Source organism: Hippoglossus hippoglossus, chromosome 7 (genome assembly GCF_009819705.1).
Source record: "Hippoglossus hippoglossus isolate fHipHip1 chromosome 7, fHipHip1.pri, whole genome shotgun sequence".
NCBI classification, from domain to species: domain Eukaryota; kingdom Metazoa; phylum Chordata; class Actinopteri; order Pleuronectiformes; family Pleuronectidae; genus Hippoglossus; species Hippoglossus hippoglossus.
The window spans coordinates 12,875,830-12,894,821 of record NC_047157.1 but is presented as its reverse complement, the minus strand read 5'-3'; the positions used below and the strand labels follow the sequence as shown (position 1 = coordinate 12,894,821).

The window sequence follows — 18,992 nt, the reverse complement described above, 5'->3', positions numbered from 1 at the left end:
TGAGCTAAAGGGGAATTCCACCAATTTTCTCAGCAATATAATTGTGAAGAAAATTGTATGAAACCTGTTGTGGCTTTAGAAGGAGCAACACAAAAACATTATGGGCTGGTGGCTTGAGGTTACATTAGCCCACTACTATGCATAACACAACTCTCCAACTGAATTGTAAAGGGTTGAGCTGCGCTTTGGGTAATGTAGGCACAAGGTTTTCAGAAGGAAAAGTTACATGTGGAATAAAATAATACAGCAATACCGCATGCCAATTTCGTTTCAAGTAAAGTTATCAATAAAAAAATGCATTAAACTATGAATCTATGTAGCATTAGTAGTATTAAAAAAAACTCACCTGCAGTTTTGAATTATTGCTCTGAAGCTTAGTTAGCATGTTAGCTGTAGCTGGTAATTACAGAACAGCATAGACTGATGAAAGTCTGACAACGTGAAGATGAGACTGCTGTGGACAAATGAATAGGATGAACCCTTCTGATACAGGCAACAACACGGCTTCACTGGTGGAAATGCAAGAGGGGCGACTTAAACATTTTAAAACTACGCATGCACCTTGTTTTATTATTCTGTACTGTCGGATTAGGCTAAAATAATTAGTTTTAAAAACCAAGCAATTAAAAAAAACTACAAGAAATAAGCCGATAATGTGTTATCTTTAACTTCTTTAATGTATTCAAAATGGAATGGGAAATTCTACTCCCACAACAGAAACCGAAAAACAGACACTGAAAATCCACCCACAGAAATAAACAAATCTTCACATGTTCGATGTATAACTGTGTCACTTACTCATTTCGAGAGAGAACACTGAAAAAAGGCTGAAAGTCCCTGCCTCGTCATGTTTCCTGAAAAATCACTACTGTGTGGTTTAGGATTGTACACAGAAGAACTGCAGCACTCTAATCTGTAGCTCAGAAACCTAAAAGATTTATCTGACCTCTCCGGCCTTTTGATGTGAGTCACTCGATTATTCAAGTTTTCTTTATTCCAAAAGGCTCAGTTGTAAAAGGCTCAAATTTATTAACAAATATGACAGCGTGGTCTGATTTTATTATTGCCAAACAAAAACAAGAAATTGTACAAATTTACTTGATATGAATATTGCAGAAAACTTTCCTTCCCCTGAAAAATCACATTTACACAAACATCTCAGATCAATTTAAAAGCAAAGACAAAAAAACAACACAACCCAGTTAAAAGTGACAACTCAACAACTTTCAGCGTGAGGTTTATGTTTGTTATTTTTCTTTCATTAAACGTTAATTGAATGGATGGAAATTCAAAGATGGTACATGTTCCTCTATTAGGATTTACAATTAGCACTTTATTTATTTTTTTACTGGAAGTCAAGTATTTAACTGTGTATACTTCAACATAAACACTTGAGGAGACACATGGAAAACAGTAACTGAATGAAAAAAAAAAAAAGGATTTCATAAACAGGATAATTGCAGTAATACTAGGTTAGTCAGTAGCATGTGTGTTCAGTTGGTTTAGAATATGTATAAACCAAATCTGTGACAGTAATGTACACTCCTGGCTAACACTCAGCTTATAGAAAGGAACAATGACTGAAACCACTTTGCTAAAAAGCGTTACACCACTCGAACCTTGACTTCTTTTAAGTTATTCATCCACACAAATGTGTTTCTACTAAAGGAAACATGTACAGGACACTGCAGCGTTGTTGTCGTCTCATCATTTGAAACTTTGAACACAAAGTACATCAACACAACTAAAAACGATGTGTAGATTAGGACCATTGTCACACAGAAATGTTCAGTGTCCCTCTACCTTTTCTGTGTTCCTATGCAGGCCGTGTGATGGAGGTGGAAGTGGCACGAGAGCTGATATCCCTCCTTCTCACTCAGGGACTCTTCTTGTTAGCTGGAGACAGAGTGAGTAATTCAATAAGTCAAGAATTCATTTATTGCTTTCCTTTTCAATCATGGGGTATTTTTTTTTTTTTTTTTAACTTCCCCCATCCACCTCCACACCAAGATAAAAAAAAGTGATACAAGTTGTGCAACTTCCATCTGTGGCAGCCCTCGTTGTCTTACTGCAGCTTAATTACAAAATATCGGCGCCGTTTTCTGTAAAGATTACTCACTGTAGGAGGCCCTACATAATTTGGACCGGAGGGTTTGTCACGGAAAATAATACAATGCAACTGGGCTTTCTGTATTAGATTTCCAGTTTTAGCCTCCTTGACATTTCAAGCTGCATGAACTAATACATCTGTTATTTGTTGATCATTTGATTATTAACATACTTCACAAACCAAATCAGCTGCCCTGCTGGAGACACAGATACAGCTCAGCAGACAGCGTCTGCCACGCACAAACACACTCACGAAAGATGTACAATTCAGCCCTCAGTGAAAAACGAAAGCGGGGGAAAAAACATTTATCTTCCCCTCCTTTGAGCCTATGAACACCCTGACACCGGCATGGAACAAAGCCCGTCATCACATTCTAATCTCGAATTTCAGGGCTTTTATTTCACCCAAATGCCACCCTGCTGGCCTTGTGAATTATTGACAGACTGACACCAATGCGAAAGGACACATAAAAGAGGCTAAAAGCTCCGGCCCTGGAAGAACGTGTCCTCTCCTATTGCCATCACCAGGGAGACAAACTGTGTTAATGCTTCTCTGGAAGCTCACAGTAACTCTGTGACTGAAGTACCAACATATGACTCCTGACCCACAGCTGCACTAGACAGCAGAGACATTCTGTGCAGCGTCGCCTCTTTGGTCTGTATAAAGCCTTAGTACAATTACAAGGACACCAACGCACAGCTGTGAATTATCTGATCAAATCATGAAAATTAAAGGCAGTCGGTTACATGGTTAGTTCTGCATGAACCCTCTAAACTCCCTCTGATTTGCCTATTGCCCGTCATTTCCCGGTAACATCACAAAATGGTACTCAGCTCGGCATGCAGTCATTTCGTGTGCATGACGAAAAGCAAATTGAGATAAGCCATGAATCAACTCGACAATATTTGTCCGTTTTGCATCTTCTCACGTTCATGCCTACTCCTCATTTTGCTCGAGATTAAGATGTTAGAGAAACAAGTGGAAAGAGACAGTGGAGATGGATTTAAAAAATAAAAAACAAACAGAGCCAGTGTGAGCGGAGAGCAGATTGAAACAAAGCCATCGGCAGAGATAGGAAGTGGTGTTTGGAGAGTGTTTTTGTGCTGTTGTCTAATCCACCTCGCTCTCATTGCTGGCACCCTCGGGTCGCCTCAGTTTGTCCACCTGTTCATTAATCTGTCCATCCCCACCTCGCCGATCTTCTGTCTGCATGCTCAGACCCTCCTCCTCCTCTTCCTCCTCTACATGGCTGACATCATCCTCCTCTTCCTCCTTCCGCTCCTCCTCCCCCTGCACCTCCATGCGGACCTGGTCCTTCAGGTCCACGGGCAGCGCCGTGCCGTGGCCCACGGTGCAGGCATCTCCATTCATAACATGGGCTCCATCGGGGCCTGCCAGTTCATCCTGAGGGCTGTGATGTACGTCTTTGACAGGGGAGGAACTGGCAGACTCATTACTGACAGGGGAGATGTCGCTGCTGCTGTGGTTAACGGACGGCGAGCTGGATGTTGAAGGTGGCTTCAGGGGAATCTGCCATGAGGGGATCTTAGGAATAGTGGGAGTGGAGGGGAATTGTTTCCTGCGGGGAGGAGGGAAATGAGAGCTGATCATCACCTCATCGAAAAAATCTCAGTGATAAAAATTTGTGAAAACACATTTCCTAAGATTTGACAGAATGCAACCACACAACTAAATCTATAACATTTAAAATGCACCGACGCACACAAAGCATCCAATGTAATTCTCATAATTACAGCAAAGAATTTCCACCCCCCCCAAACAGCCAGATGTTCATCACACCTGCTAAAGATGCTCCAAGATTTTTTTAATTACATTCACTGCAGCTTTTAAGATGAAAAGGACAACGTTGAGTCGTAACGGGATCAGCGCTTCTTAGTGGTTGGAAAAAAAAAAATGTTTGGAGCTGATTTGGATCATTTGAACAGAAAGGGAACGAGTTTGGAGACAGATGGTGATACCGACACTTTATTTTGTGATTGGAGCCATTGCCACTGTGAGAATCCAGATGAAGTCAAGAAAGCAAATGACAAAGGGATTATTACTGATTAGAATGTAGGGGGGGAACAAAACATCCTCAACTAGGCAGTTCTGAGGCAATTTTCATCCTTGCCGGTTTTCTGATGTACACTCTTCCTTCAGACTTCATTACAGACACTGATACATAGTCATGCATGCTAATGGGCCCGACTGAGCCAGGCGGCACCTGACTAGATTGAGGAACAAAGCTGCGTGAGATCTATACAATAAGATCTTAGTGACAAAACATGTCTCACATCTTGTATCAACGTGTAAGTGAATGAAATGATCAACTAAAGTATTTGTGTTTGATCGGGAAACAGTTGATTTGTTAGTGCACATACATCATTTCTCTTGTTGCGGTTTTATATTTGTCTCATAAAATGAGTGAAAGTTGCACAGGAACAATTATGCACGTGCGGTTATCTTGCTAACCAATAAAAGCAGTAAAACACAGAAGAGCAGCTGATGCCTGCAGTATGCTAATAGGCCGAGGCACGTTGCGAAGTAAAAGAAACGCTGCAATCAGTATTATAACCTCTAGTGCCTGTGAGATTAAACTTCTTCAAGATTAATGATTATGCTTTAAGTGTGCAATTTGGAAGAGCAATGTGACATTACGTGTTCTTTTATTTTATTCATTCATACACAAACACAAACTTTCGGGCCATCTACAACAATTCTGTAATGTAGAAGTGACTACGCAACCATAATGGCTGTTGTGTAGTTACTATTTGAACAGTGTTTGTGAGATTTAGAGTCAGAGCTCAAGAAGAATATACACAGTATGACAAAGAAAATCTTAGCTGAACTTACAGGCTTTTTCCAGAGCATTTAAATAAACTGGAGACTATCGCTCAAATAGAGGGATTATCTCACCTCGTATGAACCCTCAGTACTTCAGTAGTGTGATAACAACTGAAAGCACCGCAAAAATTAGTAAGTGTTCTTTGAGGAAAGATTTACAGTCTCAGTTGACTTATATGTTCAACATAAACAGTCATCAAAAGGCTTTTTTGGCTCTTATTATATATAATAAATATATTAAATAATAGTAATATAATGATTATTATAAGTTTATCTTATTAATATATGCAAACCAAGAGACAAATACAAGGCAAGAGTCATGTAAAAGAGCGGTTATGTGGAAACCCCAGTTTCTGTAAAGAGTAGTTTTATAACACATTACGCTTTAATCCTGTATAACACTGTCAAACGGCTCAAATGCATTCAGGAACTCTAAAGTGCATGTGAACAGTATGTTCTAGGCCCTTCAACACACACACACACAGAGAGAGAGACACAGAGAGAGAGAGAGAGAGAGAGAGAGAGAGAGAGAGAGAGAGAGAGAGAGAGAGAGAGAGCAACACACACTTTCATGTGACAGGGCATGGATAACTCTGTTACCTGCTGAGCAGTAAGCCCTTCAAAGAGACTATCTCTTGCTTTAGCTCTCCAATTGTTTGGTTGTCCAGGATGCGGTTGGTTGAAGATGAGGTCTATAGGAAAAACACAAGTGACACACACACAAGCACAGTTCAGGTCACGTGCCGTGGCACAACACAAAGTCAATATACATCTTTTAACAACTCTATGCTCCTCTATTCTCAACAATATGTAATAAATGTAAGGTCATAGACGGCAAGGTAAACAAATATGGTCAATGCTAACGCTAAAAGCCACATGTTTTTCTGTAGTCAACACCATGACCTCACAAATGCTGGCGATGGCAGAAAGGAAGACAAGCATTCACACGTCAGTCACCTCTATGGCCTCAACTGCTCCGAATGTCCAGAGTGTGGGAATCATGCTGTTTTTACATAATTTTCCATACTATCTAGAAAAGATTAAGCCAGTGTCCAATGTTTTGGATAATGACTTTAACTTGAACAAAGGCCACATTCATGAAGGCAGACCACAGCTTCGCAGTTTGTTTTGTTCTTTTATCAAAGGCATGTGTTATCACACACACACGCACACACAGCTTGAAATGCTACAGGGTATAAAAGCAAAGTATTTGAATGGCAAAGTGCTGGTGAAAATCTGTCTCTGCAGCACTATTTTAGGGATAGGCAGGACTTTGACAGGGGGAGCTATAAAATGATGACTTTTGATAAAGGCCTAAAAAAAAAAAAAAAAAAAAGATCACGTGGCAGCGCCAATAAATGCAACAATAAAACTGAGCTATAAGTGCTGCAACGACATGTTGACTAATGGATCACAACATAATTAACAACTCAAAATGGAGACCTTAGTGGCCCAAAATGAACATGTCACTTTTTTGACTTTAGAAAATCTTTTGCATTTTCCAGTGGTTTTACTTCTTAAGAAATGTTAAAGCTATTCAAACGACGTTGATTGAACTACATTGAAAAATGCAACCTGTAACAAGGTGTCATGACTCTGCATTGTTTGGCTATAGAGCCAAAATGGTTGGGAGCTAGTGATGTACTTAATTGCTCCCCTTTCTGAGTCCATCCCTGAATAAAGAGCATACACATGTGCAAGAGCAGGAGGATAGAATGATGGGACCAGTGGGAGAAAAAGGGAGAAGACAGGGGAAAAGTGGGATAAAAGAAAAGTAAAAACTGTAATTAAGACTCTCCTGACTCACCAGAGGAAGCTTGTTAGGAAGCGTGGACCCCCTATCGAGGGTAGAGGGATAACTTGGACTCTTTTGCTTGTAATTAAATCTAAGAGAAATTAATTGAATCACATCTGAAAGGGATCAGGCTCATTTACAGTGGAAGGAGGGAGGCAAGAGGAGGAGAAGTGAGGGGGAGACAGAAAAGGAGATGAGGAGGGGAAGGGTTTTTTTTGTGGCTCTTATCGGTTCCTAAACCTCGCTGATAAGGAGCCGTGTTTTAGAGGGAGTGCATTGGAGGCCAGCTGAAGACACTCTTATTACAGTCGTCACCTCATTAGAACCATCTTAATCCCTTGCCTCCCCAAGGCAGCGCTATAATAACGCTGGATTCTGCTTCTCTCTAGTTTTACATCGGAAAAAAAATTAATTGCCGAGCTAAAACACTTCCAAAGCACAAATCAGCGGAGGAAAAAAAGATTTCTCCAAATGACTGAAATGTGAGGATTTCTATGTTCTTCTATCACTTCATGCAAGAAAACAGGCTCTAGAGTAGAATTGTTAACCGCTAGCTACATCCATAATGTGCATTATCTACAGAGCAGCACCATATAATATCTCACATCAAGGCTTGTCACACAACACTACCTCTGACATATGTCTAATTAAGTCTGAGGAAACCTAATTAAATGTTGGGCCAGGACTGAATTTCAGCTTTCAGATACATTATGTCAGTGTTTATACACACACACATTGTGTAAGAATCTTGTGTTAAGTGCAGTAGGTGCTTAGGCGGAGGCTGAGTGGTGGGCTATCAGTGACAGGGAAGAGATTGAAAGAACACATGCCGACTTTACAAGAGGAGGCAACGCTTATCCAGTGGACTGCACACAGTGATCAAAAATATGGACGTCTGAAAAAAATTTGCAGCTTTGATTACAAATAGAATAATTTAAGGGTTATTTACAGCGATGATCATATTAGAATGCAGACCTTAACCTTTGTATTATTATTCTCACAACAATTGTATCAGTAATAAACAAGAGAATGGGAACGGGTGATAAATCAAGATCAATAGCAATATAACAAAAGTAAAATATTTATAGATATATTACTTTCATATTTTTACATTTTGCAGTGATGAGGTATAAAACATATTTCAAATTTGTAAAATGTTTTTCTGTTTATCAAGTGGTTGTCATAAAGAGCTTAAAAACCATGACCTGAAAAAGTTCATATTGTTCATATGAGGTCACCGTGACATTGACCCCAATGTTAATCTCTTTATTCCCGAGTTGAAGTGAATGCTTGCTTCCAATGTGATGAAATCCCTTGAATTCATGATACATCATGCTCAGAAGAACGGGATGGAAGTGGATCTTTACCTTTGACCACAAAAATCGAATCAGTTAATCATTGAGTCCAACTGAACGTTTGTACCAAATTTGAAGAAATTCCCTCTTAGCGTTCCAGAGATATCGCTTGTGACAACTGGGCCAGACGGACTGACAACCCAAAAACAAAACACCTCCAAATACACCTGTCATGGGGGTGGAGGTCGAACAAATTAACTAACCAACCAAAGCCAAACCCAAAACCTTACATTATCAAGCACCATTGTACTGACAGGGTATGTTTTTTTTACTGAGTAAATACCATTAAAGGTGGTTAAGCTGGTAAAGATTTCCTCTAAATGGTTTAAAAGCCTTGTAACTAATATGTCTCGGGTGGGTGCCTGGGTGTGATTGGGGTCAGCCTCTTTCTACTGGTTAACTAAGTGCTTCAGGGAAAAAAAAGGGGAAAAAGATATACACAGACACATACAGGCAAAGAAAAAAAGATTATCAACTGCAGCAGCACCCAAGGACGGCAACGCATCTGGATAAATGAAGATAAATGCCTGTGGACCATTAGCAACAAGATAGGATCTTTAACAAGCCTTGTTTAAGAGAGTCTGAAGGCAAATTAATTCACAGTTACTCCGCCGGCAGACAGTGTGTTTTCGTGTAACACATGTATATTTATGATGGAATTAGTTTCAAAAGGAAGTCCCCAGAGGAGAGTTTTTGAGTCGAAACACTGGTACAATGCAATTGATTTCACTCTGTTTATGCGCTTTCCCACTGGCAGTGTCTCGCGCAAGCAAGGAGGCGGTTTCTAATCTTCTCTGTAGTATCCACTAATAAAAAGAACAATCAGTGAGTTTAGACAGCGGGGCAAACACAGTTAACAGTCAGATTTGTGATGATAATGGCGCAAAAATAGACCTCACTGTTTAACATCAGGGATGAATCATCTTGTGGCAAATCTCTCCTTAACACCTGCGGTAGAAAACAGTAGCATTTTTCATGACAGAGTCGTCATAGCTGAGAAAATGGTGAAAAAGAGAAACTGTCCCGGGCGCTAAAGTCTGGAAATGTGCAGCATCAGCGTGTGCTCTGTGTGTGTGTGTGTGTGCTCTGTATGTGTGTGTGTGTGTGTGGACATGAGTCAGTTTGTCTGAACTCACTTCCATGATGAGGTCCCCAGTTTAGGGACAGTAAACACACTCCGCAATTGAGCGGTTTCCAAACTACGAGAAATGTTTACTTAGCAGCTGAGGAAACAGAAGTCTCCATGTGTTTCGGGTTAAAGGCACATTTCCGTGTTGAGAGGTATAATTGCTAAGCATGGTGCACTTTGAGCAGCGTGGTGAGGCAAACCCCGAAAGCCACAAACGGTGAATGATAAGTAGCTCGCCAGCTCCAACATGTGTTTCTCATCAAATATCACGGACCTGAAAACAATTTCCCAATTTCCCCCATGGCCCGAGACAACAGAGGGCCTTGTGCCGGCTCGCAGGGAAAATTTAAGATCAACGCTATAGCTATAAAGCAGAGTTTATGATTTGTTTAATGGGTGTTTTGATGTGAAATATACTTTTTATACACTACTGCTGTCCAACTAGGCACTCATGGCAAATGAAGTAGACACTTTTTAATCCAATCTGTGATTTGGAGATGACGAATGAAAAGAAATAACATCCCTTTTCATTCTCCCTGAGACAACACCGCAGCTTGGTCTGTTTCACGGCAGTGTGAGATCAAATCGGATCATCTCTTCCATGTATCCACACGTGCGGATATGGGCTTCCACTGCTTTTAACACCAGAGAGACCGTGTGGCTGGGAACTTGAAACAGCACAAAATTAGCTATGAGTTGTCAGTCTTTTATGAACCTTGTCCAGGGGAAGAGATTCATATTTTTCTTCCTCGTTTGTGCCGAAGCAGATGTGGCTGCATATGTTTTCCCGCAATATCCAGATGCTACAGTGAAACACCCGTGTGCTTAACAGCTGTGGACATAAAATATTGTCTTAGATTGTCTCTTCCAAGGCACTTTTTAAGAGCCCAGAGATCATAAAATGATTTATGAGTGGTGTCGTAAAAGCAAGAAACATTTCATCCTCGCACATAAGTTTTTAGAACAATCGCTCAGTTCGATTCACCTAAACACTTACAATTCTGAGTAGATTATGAACACTGTCTATAAAAATCAAGGCGAAGAGGAATGACCATACGGTTAAAGATTATGGTCCCATGATGAGATGCACCATACTATTTTGCAGCTTGTGTTCTGATGATATACAGTATAATAAGGCTGTCTGTCTCAGGTCGTTATGACTCAGGGCAGCGAAAGAGATTTTAGTACACAGAGTCGTCAGGAAACCTTTTCTCTCTCCTCATCAATCTGGAGATTTGAACCTGAGACTTTACGTTTACTGAGCTCTTCTGTAATTTCAGAGTTACTGCCTGTCGAGCTTCCCTCAAATCATCAATCGCAATGTAACAGACTCTAAAAAGGTACAGTCTGCAAACTCTTCACGACTGAAGAGGAAAGTGAAACTAGTTAAGTTGTTTCATCTAATTTCTGTTTGCCTGCAGTAAGATATATTATTTTTTAATAGTTTTAACAAAATTATTAAGTGAGATAGTAATGTTGTTATAAAACAGACATAACCTGCCAGAACGTATATGGTTGAATATGAAGAGAATTTCATAAGCCTTTTTCAGACAAACATGAATGGGAAATGTCGGCACCAATGGGGTCCGCACTTTGTCCAGTATCTGCATTGATTAAAGAACTACTGCTGAAAATGTAATTTTGAATCCACTGAACGCGTTGAAGGAGAAAGTAGAACAAAGAAAGAAAAAGTGGCTCAGAGTTTTAAGTAAAACCAATGATGTTGTAGTTAAAATTGAACAGTGAAGGCTGCCCAGTTGCTGATGAGATGGGTGGCTGCTCTACCTCTGTTGAAGTCAGTTCCTTCGAGAGCTCCTGGATTTTCTGCTGCTGCTGTATCAGGAGCTCCTGGACAGTGAGCAGAGTCTGCTGCAGCTGGCTCACTGTGGAAACAGGCAAAAGAACAGATGGGAAATTCAGCAAATTTGAAAACATTTTTTTAAAAAAGGAAGTGAGATTGTGTGATTAATTTGTTTTGGTGGCGCAAAACTGAATATCTTCTTTCCAGAGATGACAGAACTGATGGGATTCAACTCATGTTACTGATCAAAGCTGTCCTCTAAGAATTGTAATCAAAGCTAATACCCCGTAACTTTAGTCGCAGCTTTTTGGTCCAAGGCGCTGAGGGTGGAGGGTGGGAGGGTGGGAGGGGGGGGCACATAGGATGGAGATATTAATCTCTAGTGTCTGAACTTAAATCAAATAACAGTCTCTAACCTTCCATTATCCACCCAGACACTGCCTTCTAATGCATCTTAAATCCTCAAACGATCAACAAAGGAAAAAACAAGGCTCCTATTTGGGAGGAGGCTGCCAGACAAAATGTCCCCCCTAATCCTAATAAATATTGTTCTTTTTCCATTGACTTTGAAGATTGAATTAGTTCAAGTGTTGGTGTTGGATGTGGGTGTATGATTTCAAATAACACCAGGCACAGTTTGTTGCCCCCTGCTTCCAGTCACGCGTGTATTACCAAACAATGCATTAAGTTTCCCCGAGCTGATTATATTACAGAAAACCAATAAACATTCATATAAATCATGGGCGTGTAAAGTGTTAAATCAAGCCTAATAGGATTAACATCAACAGATATTGTGGCGGTCCACTACTGAGGTTGTCGGGCCAATGGTTAAAAGCCTGAGCTGCAGCCGGCTGGACGGGATGTAAAGAGCCCTCCCCTCACGTTAACCAGTACAAAAGACAGGCTGTGTTTCTTTTGAAAAACCAACACAGACAAAATATTTGATCTTTCAAAGACACTAATAACTTGTAGTGACACCTGTGTTTAAATGGGTGGAGTTGTATCAATATAGGTGGGGTGCTGAAACGTTAGATCTTTTCATACTCGCAGAATCCTGCAGAATACGGGTTTGAGCAGGATCGTTGGTTGGGGCTGAAAAAACAATGTGCAAACAGTTCGCTGCTCGGTTTGTGATGCAGAGTGTGACCAAGCTTTCTGAGGACGGCAATAAAACTAAAATACCGCGGCCATCCCTGCTTAAAAAGGTGTTACGGTGACAGGGTGTGCACGCTAAGCCAAGAGCTGCCCTATTACTCTCCGATTCCACCCCACCACAAAACAGCTTATCCAGATGCGTGGGTCAGTCTGCCAGCCTGTAATGCCGTACCTCCTGAATTACCATTGGCACCGCTTTTTCAGCCCCTTCAGCCAAGCAGTTCACAGACTAACCCTTTTCATGTCTCTCCATAAAGTTGACTCTTTTGTACTGCTGAGACACTTGACAAAAATGCACAACTTCTTATCCATAGTTGTCACAGATATGGAGCCAAAAATAATGAAGTCAGTGACTTTGGCCAGGCATGAATCAAGAGGCGGCTGTTGCTGTGATGTGTGCGTGTGTGTGAGAGCGTGTGTGTGTGTGAGAGAAAGAGGAGAGACGGAGTGAGAAAGAATCAGAGACAAGATGATGTGTGAGGCTTGCAGCTGCTGTGAGGAGGGCGCACATTGTGTATTCAGTAAATTATTCAGTAAATACCTCAATATAATGTACACTACATATGTCCAGGCCTGTCTCTGTCTTTAATGGCCAGCTGGTCACCAATATGGCTCCCACCGACAAAGAGTGCCCAAACAGCCGCACAATTCCATTACAGCCTGGCTCCGCTGAAGGAGTTCCAAGATCCATTCATTAATTGTCTGTGTGAAGTTGTAGGCAAATCATAATGGGAGTCAAGGCCCTTACTCTCGAGCTGGGGCTGGTGAGAGAGACTAATGTAGTCCCCATTCAAAAGAATACATCACCTCATTGCGCCCGGCACTAGAGAAATACATGAACTTTAACAAAAGGGGGTTCAAGCAATTGGCAGCAGCAAGGCAGTCGGCCGCTATTACTCAGTGCAGCGAGGAGAGAGGGAGTGAGAGGGAGAGGAAGACAAAGGGAAAGCAGGGGGAGAAAACTCTCGATGTAATTGCAACCCCTCTCCCAAACTGTTAACTACAACAGTCATTAACTACAATAGCAGCTTGGCTACTGCAGTCATAGCAAATTAGTTCCCCACACTGGCTGAAGAAAAGACCCACGATTTTTTATTTATTTTTTCCCCATTGGAGGCTCACCTACTCGCTGCAAACACAGGAGGACTCTTATTGTGAAATCCTGTCGTTACATGCAAACAAAACAGGGTTTGTACATTGGCAAATCTCCAAATACTTATAAGTAGAGTAAGAACTGGTAGTGAAATACACCGGAGAAATGTGTTTGCATAGTTGGGAGAAAATGACCATAAAGGAGCATATATTTGTTAATCAGATTTAGGGTGGCACACCTCGCACGCGATCTCACACAAATTCTAACCCTCCACCTACGTCTGCCAGCAAGACAACAATAGCATGGGCGTGGCTGGATAAAATGATAACAGCACTATTTTCATCTACACTACGTTGGTCCGTGACAGAGGATGTAAACTTTAACTATTTGTTTTAATAAGGAGATGATTGAAAATCAAACAAAGAATGACTGTATTTAAAACACACAGGCTTATGACTCATGTATGGCTCATTATTTCCTATCTACTGTTTAAAACTCCTATAAACAGGTGTAATACTAGTTGATACTGTTTTTCTGCAATAACAAGAACAAATCTATTATAAAAATGTTAATCATTTGACAAATGAGAGATTTGCATAACTAACACTCATTTTGGGCAGGAAAAACTTCTGAGGTAAAGTTTTTACCTTGCTTGACATCTCAAACAAACAGGTGGGCACAATAAATTCACACATGAATGTAATCTCATGAAATCTAACAGGCAATCCATTGTCTTAAAATCTTAGTTTGTATTTAACTATTCATATTTAAAAGAAGAAAAAGTCAAACACAGACATACATTATGATATATGCCACTAAAGTTCCCAATGAGCCTGTGTGCCATCATAGATCATCTGGTGGTGGCCTTTGATACCAGAGACTGAAATTAAAAAAATGTTGTGAGGTCAGTCACTGCTTCTAAATTAAACTTGGGGGGAAAAAATGATCTTTGTTTGAATTTTTGTTTATTTTATTGCTGTTTTTATCATGTTGTGGAGCACTTGGTAAATACTTAGCAAACCTCAAATCTACACTAAACTCAGATTCAAATGCTTTTAATGTTTGAGTAAATGTCGTTACCTGTTATTCTTAATGTATTTTAGGCCTCTGAGTTCTTTGATTAAACTTGTTTGAGTAATAAATTGATTACTCCTATAATTCAATTTTATTACGTTTTTTCTTTTCTGCCAGGCCGTCCATCTCAAAGGTGGATTGGTGAAAACACTCTCCGGTTCAACAGTACAGCTAACAAGAGCAAACTTTCTCAGAGTGCCTCCGTCATTTACGCCTCCCTGGATTTTTAATTATACTGACAAAGAGCTGGGAAAGCATCTTTCTCCCTACCGCTCTCTCCCACTCTCCATGTCTGACAGCCAGGTTGAGATTCCTCACCTGTCCAACATGGGAGCCGCACCTGTCACCGTACACTTAATCACACAAGGGCCAGTGGTGAGCCCAGACGCCACACAGTGCCATGCTGCACGCATGCCACACACACGCCGCACGCACGCCACACACTCACGCAAACACATACACAAAATTAAATTGAACTTTCTCACCACCTATGGGGAAGAGGGTGGATGATGATGATGGTGGTGGTGGAGGTTTAGATGGGGGGGTGGGGGGTAAGTTGGTGCAGGGGGAGACGGATAGAAGAGGGGGGGAGTGAGAGAGGATGGGTGGAGGAGAGAAAAGTTGTCATTTCCCAACTCCTCATTAATATTCCGAGGTTAAGAGCTTTTCAGCGAAACGTAATTAATTGAGCCCGAGCCTGACAGTAAACAAGCAATTTCAAATTAAAGCGAAATGACAGCAGCGTCATTTGTTAAAAACGTGCAGGGCCCCCCGATTTTGGCGACAGATAAATGAGGGAAAATGTTAAGGAGGGAGAAAGTGATGAAGATATTAATCTTCACCTGTCTGTGTCAGCGTGCCACTCATTGCCGCAATGTTGCTCTCCATCCTCTGCAGATGCTTCTTGTCCTCTCGGCTGCCCATAATGAGGGGAAGGATGTATTTCTGCAATTAAAAGCGTGGCACAAAATTACACTTCTCTTCAGTGGGAAGGCGCAGAGAAATGAGAAAAAGACAAGGCCACCTATACTTGGCCTTGGAGGGTCAAAGGCATTGTTTTATTAGACTAATGCCTAATTGTCTAAGCTGCATGATTAACTACATATTTAAACAGTGTCCAAACAACTGAAACAGGTATGTGTACAGATCTGTGATGAAACCATCAGTCAACTAGAAAATTAATCAACACTTTGAAAAACTCATTAGCTATTGAAGTTATTTATTAAGAATTAATGTTAAATATTTGTTGCTTTTCTCTATTGTAAACCATTGGAAATGAAATATCGTTGGGGTTTAGACCCCTGGTTGGAAATAACAGCCCTTTGAACATACAACTTTGGGTTCTGAATTTTCTCTCTTTTTTGTCAATAATCACACTGATCTATAATTAAAGTAGCAGACACTAAAAAACACATCATCAGCAATCTAAATGAATGACACCCAGAATGGCACAGTGAAAGCAAGAAACAAGCCTACAGGGAAAAACATGGTGGTGAACAGTGAAAATAGTCCAAAACCAAAAACAATGTCACATTGTTTATCATCTCTCTTCCACTGAATAAACAAAGCTCCACCAAATCATATGTACGTTTGACAGCCAAATGAGGGTGTTTGTTATCCAGTGTGAGTGATGCCCAGATGAGCAGCTTGTATGTATGAGTGTGTATGATTGTGTTTGTGTGCGTGCAGAGCCAAGTTCCCCAAAATAAGAATGTCCAAGTAACCGTGTCCCCACAGTTCATAGTCCCCACTGAACTGCATTGAAAATCATTGGTTTTTAAGGCTGAATAAGGATCCCTTAATCCCTCACAGCCAAGCCAGGTTTTCTCTCCAGCTCAGGTGGCAAGCAGACACACCAGCGCAAGTAATAAACACTTTTTAGAAAAATAGATTAAATGAGTGTCAACACGTAGTAATTAATAAGTGGGTTGCTGTGAGTGTGATGTTTACAAGGTGCACTATAACATAAATAAAGTATGGGCAGAAGCCTGGACATATGGTGCGACTGGCGCTACGCTCCAGTGACATGACAGCAACCTGTGCCGTCCCGCCAGGGAATCCCACCTCCCAGGCGACCAGTGGCTGGCAAAGCCTGCTGCATGTAGGATCAACAGTGGACTGGTACAGTGCGTGTTTTTGTCGGTGAAAGACTGCAAGGATAGAGGAAGAAGAGACAGGAGACCCCGAATGTGCATGTGCAGCCTTATGGAAGGCTCTGTATAGAAGAATGAAATAATAGGACATAACAGGATCTAAAGAGAAGCTTATATGTCTGACAGGGTCAGGTAGGCATATGCATGTACATGATACGTGCTCCCTTTCTCGCTCTTACAGACACTGAGGAGAATGGCCTGTCATCCAGGCCAAGAGCTACTGCTAGAGCTGCTGTCCTCCTCTAAAACGAGAGTAATGGCTTCCACATGCCACTCAGACTACTACTAACAACCACTATGGGATTAATGTCACCGGGGACAAGGGGCCTCATGAGCTCATGTTCAAGGGCTGCTAAGCCCGATAAAAACCAAGGTGATTATTTTTAGACAGTAGGACAGCAAAAAAATGGCTGTGTGCTGTGTTAGCAACTTTATTTTTTAGAGGAAAAATATATATATATATATATATATCTGAGAGGAGGAGGGAAGGTGAAGTTAAAAAGAAGGGGTTCAAATGCGATCATGCTTTGACGTAAAGCAGGGTAGCTTTAATAACAAGACCAGAGTGATGTTACGTACTGCAGAGGCGCCTTCTCTTCTAGCACCATAATTCATCATAAACTGATGGACTTGCTAAGCCCACCAATTTAAATGTAATATCAGAGAGAGGCAGTACTGACAAATCTTAGGATGCAAAGCATAATATGTATAACAAATTTTAGAGAAACATTAACTGTGAAAACAAAGTCGGTGCCTGGTCTGAAGGGCAGGAGGGGCAGGGTGTAACTTGCCTTGTAAAGTTGATGAAAGCCAAAGGCGATGCCCACCATAATGATGGTGAGGGCACCGTAGTCTCTCCATCGGTAGCCTGCTGGACCTGGAGAAGAGGATAAAACATGTGGTAAAATACGGATTTGGAAAATGATTTGCTTTAATATCATGGTGGTTTTAATGTGTGCATTAATCTGTGAACACACTGTGGCATGAAACTTAAAACATGTCATACCTACTTTGGAATTTCATTTCATAACTACAAACACATTTTTTCAGATGATGTTTTTAACGCATATTGATGTATTTCCTTGCAGCAATCAAAAATACATTCTCCATCAATTCACCCTGCAACATGGTTTGCATAATGGTTGGCAGAGTATGTACACACACACAGACTTTGTAGTAAATAGGCTAAAACATGCAAAACAACTTGTATGGTCCCTCAAGATAAAAAAAACATTGTGCATGGCTATAGTAATTATATTCTACCCTTAATAAATACTGCATAATCATTGCAGAGACACTAAACATAACAATTAAAGCATAAGTTTGCAAAGTTAAAAATTGCAGTGGAAATTCTCTGATCGAGCAGAAAGGACTTCATTGTCCTGCACTTATTTTGGGATTGGGCCAAATGCAGTGTATGCATCAAACTATTTAAATAACTGCCATGAACAAAAGGTGAGTGAGCGAGTGTGTGTGTGTGTTTAGAAGTTGGATTGTCTTGCTGAGTGACAGATAATGTGAAAGTGTGTCATTGTGCAAGCTGTCATCTGGGTAGGCTAACTGTCTGTCAAAGTGGAAATTCCCCACATAAGAGATGCATTCAACTGAAAATGTCACTAAACAACAAACAGGTTTGGAGGAAATATATGAGTTTTTCTTTGATTCACTCTGGTGGGGCCCAAATGAATAGGAAATGATCAGAGGCTGAGCCACTTAAATGCACGCATGATATTCTGCAGCAGGTCTGACATATCTTATTGGGTTATGTGGTGCCTATTGACAGGATAAAGGTAAACCAGATTGATCATGTGCCTTAACACTTGTGGGATTTGACATGCAAATAAAATGAGAGACGTCACATTGGACTATACGGTACATTTTCAAGGTTAATGCCGTTTTACTCCTCAGTCAACTTACTCAAGGGCACGTTTCATGGCGGCAGCATTCAGGGCTGAAACCGTAACCTTTCCTATCTAAAATTTGAATTATTCTCCAACATCCATATGGTAACCACATAAATTTGGGTCTTCATCAACATTATAGCTGCGATATACTGTCACCTATCCCAGAATACCGTGCTTCTAAAAGGCCTTGGAGTCCTTGGGATAGGTGGTTGACCCTGAACAAGCCTCACTGCATCACCAGGGGTCTTCACATGCTCTTTCCCCCCCCTTTAGGACCTTTCATTCTTCCCGTCGCTCCCTTTTCCTCTGCCACTTCCACTCTGCCATCTTCCTCTTTTTATTTGGTCACTTAAGCTGTGGAACTGTGGTCTCCATCCCCCGTTTTTCCAATCTCCTCTCAAATTTATTGGGTTCAGTGGAGGCCTTCCTGTCCTTCTACCGTGTGGAAATAGAGATCAGAGTATCCATTACTTGGACAGAGATGGATGCGGGTCCCCGTGCACCGTCCCCATAACAAGGACATCAAAGAGAAGTAGCCCCCTCTTTTCGGCATGACCCCCCCATACAAGACTCCCCGCT

At 41.1% G+C, this 18,992-nt stretch overlaps 1 protein-coding gene across 2 annotated transcripts in view; it reads right to left on the bottom strand.

The window, feature by feature from the left end:
* Positions 1 to 1,370: 1,370 nt before the first annotated feature.
* The window catches only part of pex14 (peroxisomal biogenesis factor 14), a 44,144-nt gene continuing 26,522 nt past the window's right edge, over positions 1,371 to 18,992 (bottom strand). The window contains exons 6-11 of one of the 2 annotated variants that reach the window (XM_034590105.1): positions 17,301 to 17,386; positions 15,199 to 15,301; positions 11,019 to 11,116; positions 5,555 to 5,646; positions 3,230 to 3,689; positions 1,371 to 1,896 (exon numbers count right to left, since the gene is read on the bottom strand). In XM_034590105.1, coding sequence (XP_034445996.1) covers positions 1,873 to 1,896; positions 3,230 to 3,689; positions 5,555 to 5,646; positions 11,019 to 11,116; positions 15,199 to 15,301; positions 17,301 to 17,386 — 863 coding nt within the window. In that variant the 3' untranslated portion in view covers positions 1,371 to 1,872. Of the gene's footprint in view, positions 3,690 to 5,554; positions 5,647 to 11,018; positions 11,117 to 15,198; positions 15,302 to 17,300; positions 17,387 to 18,992 lie in introns of both variants that reach the window. The other variant, XM_034590106.1, reaches the window with a different exon arrangement.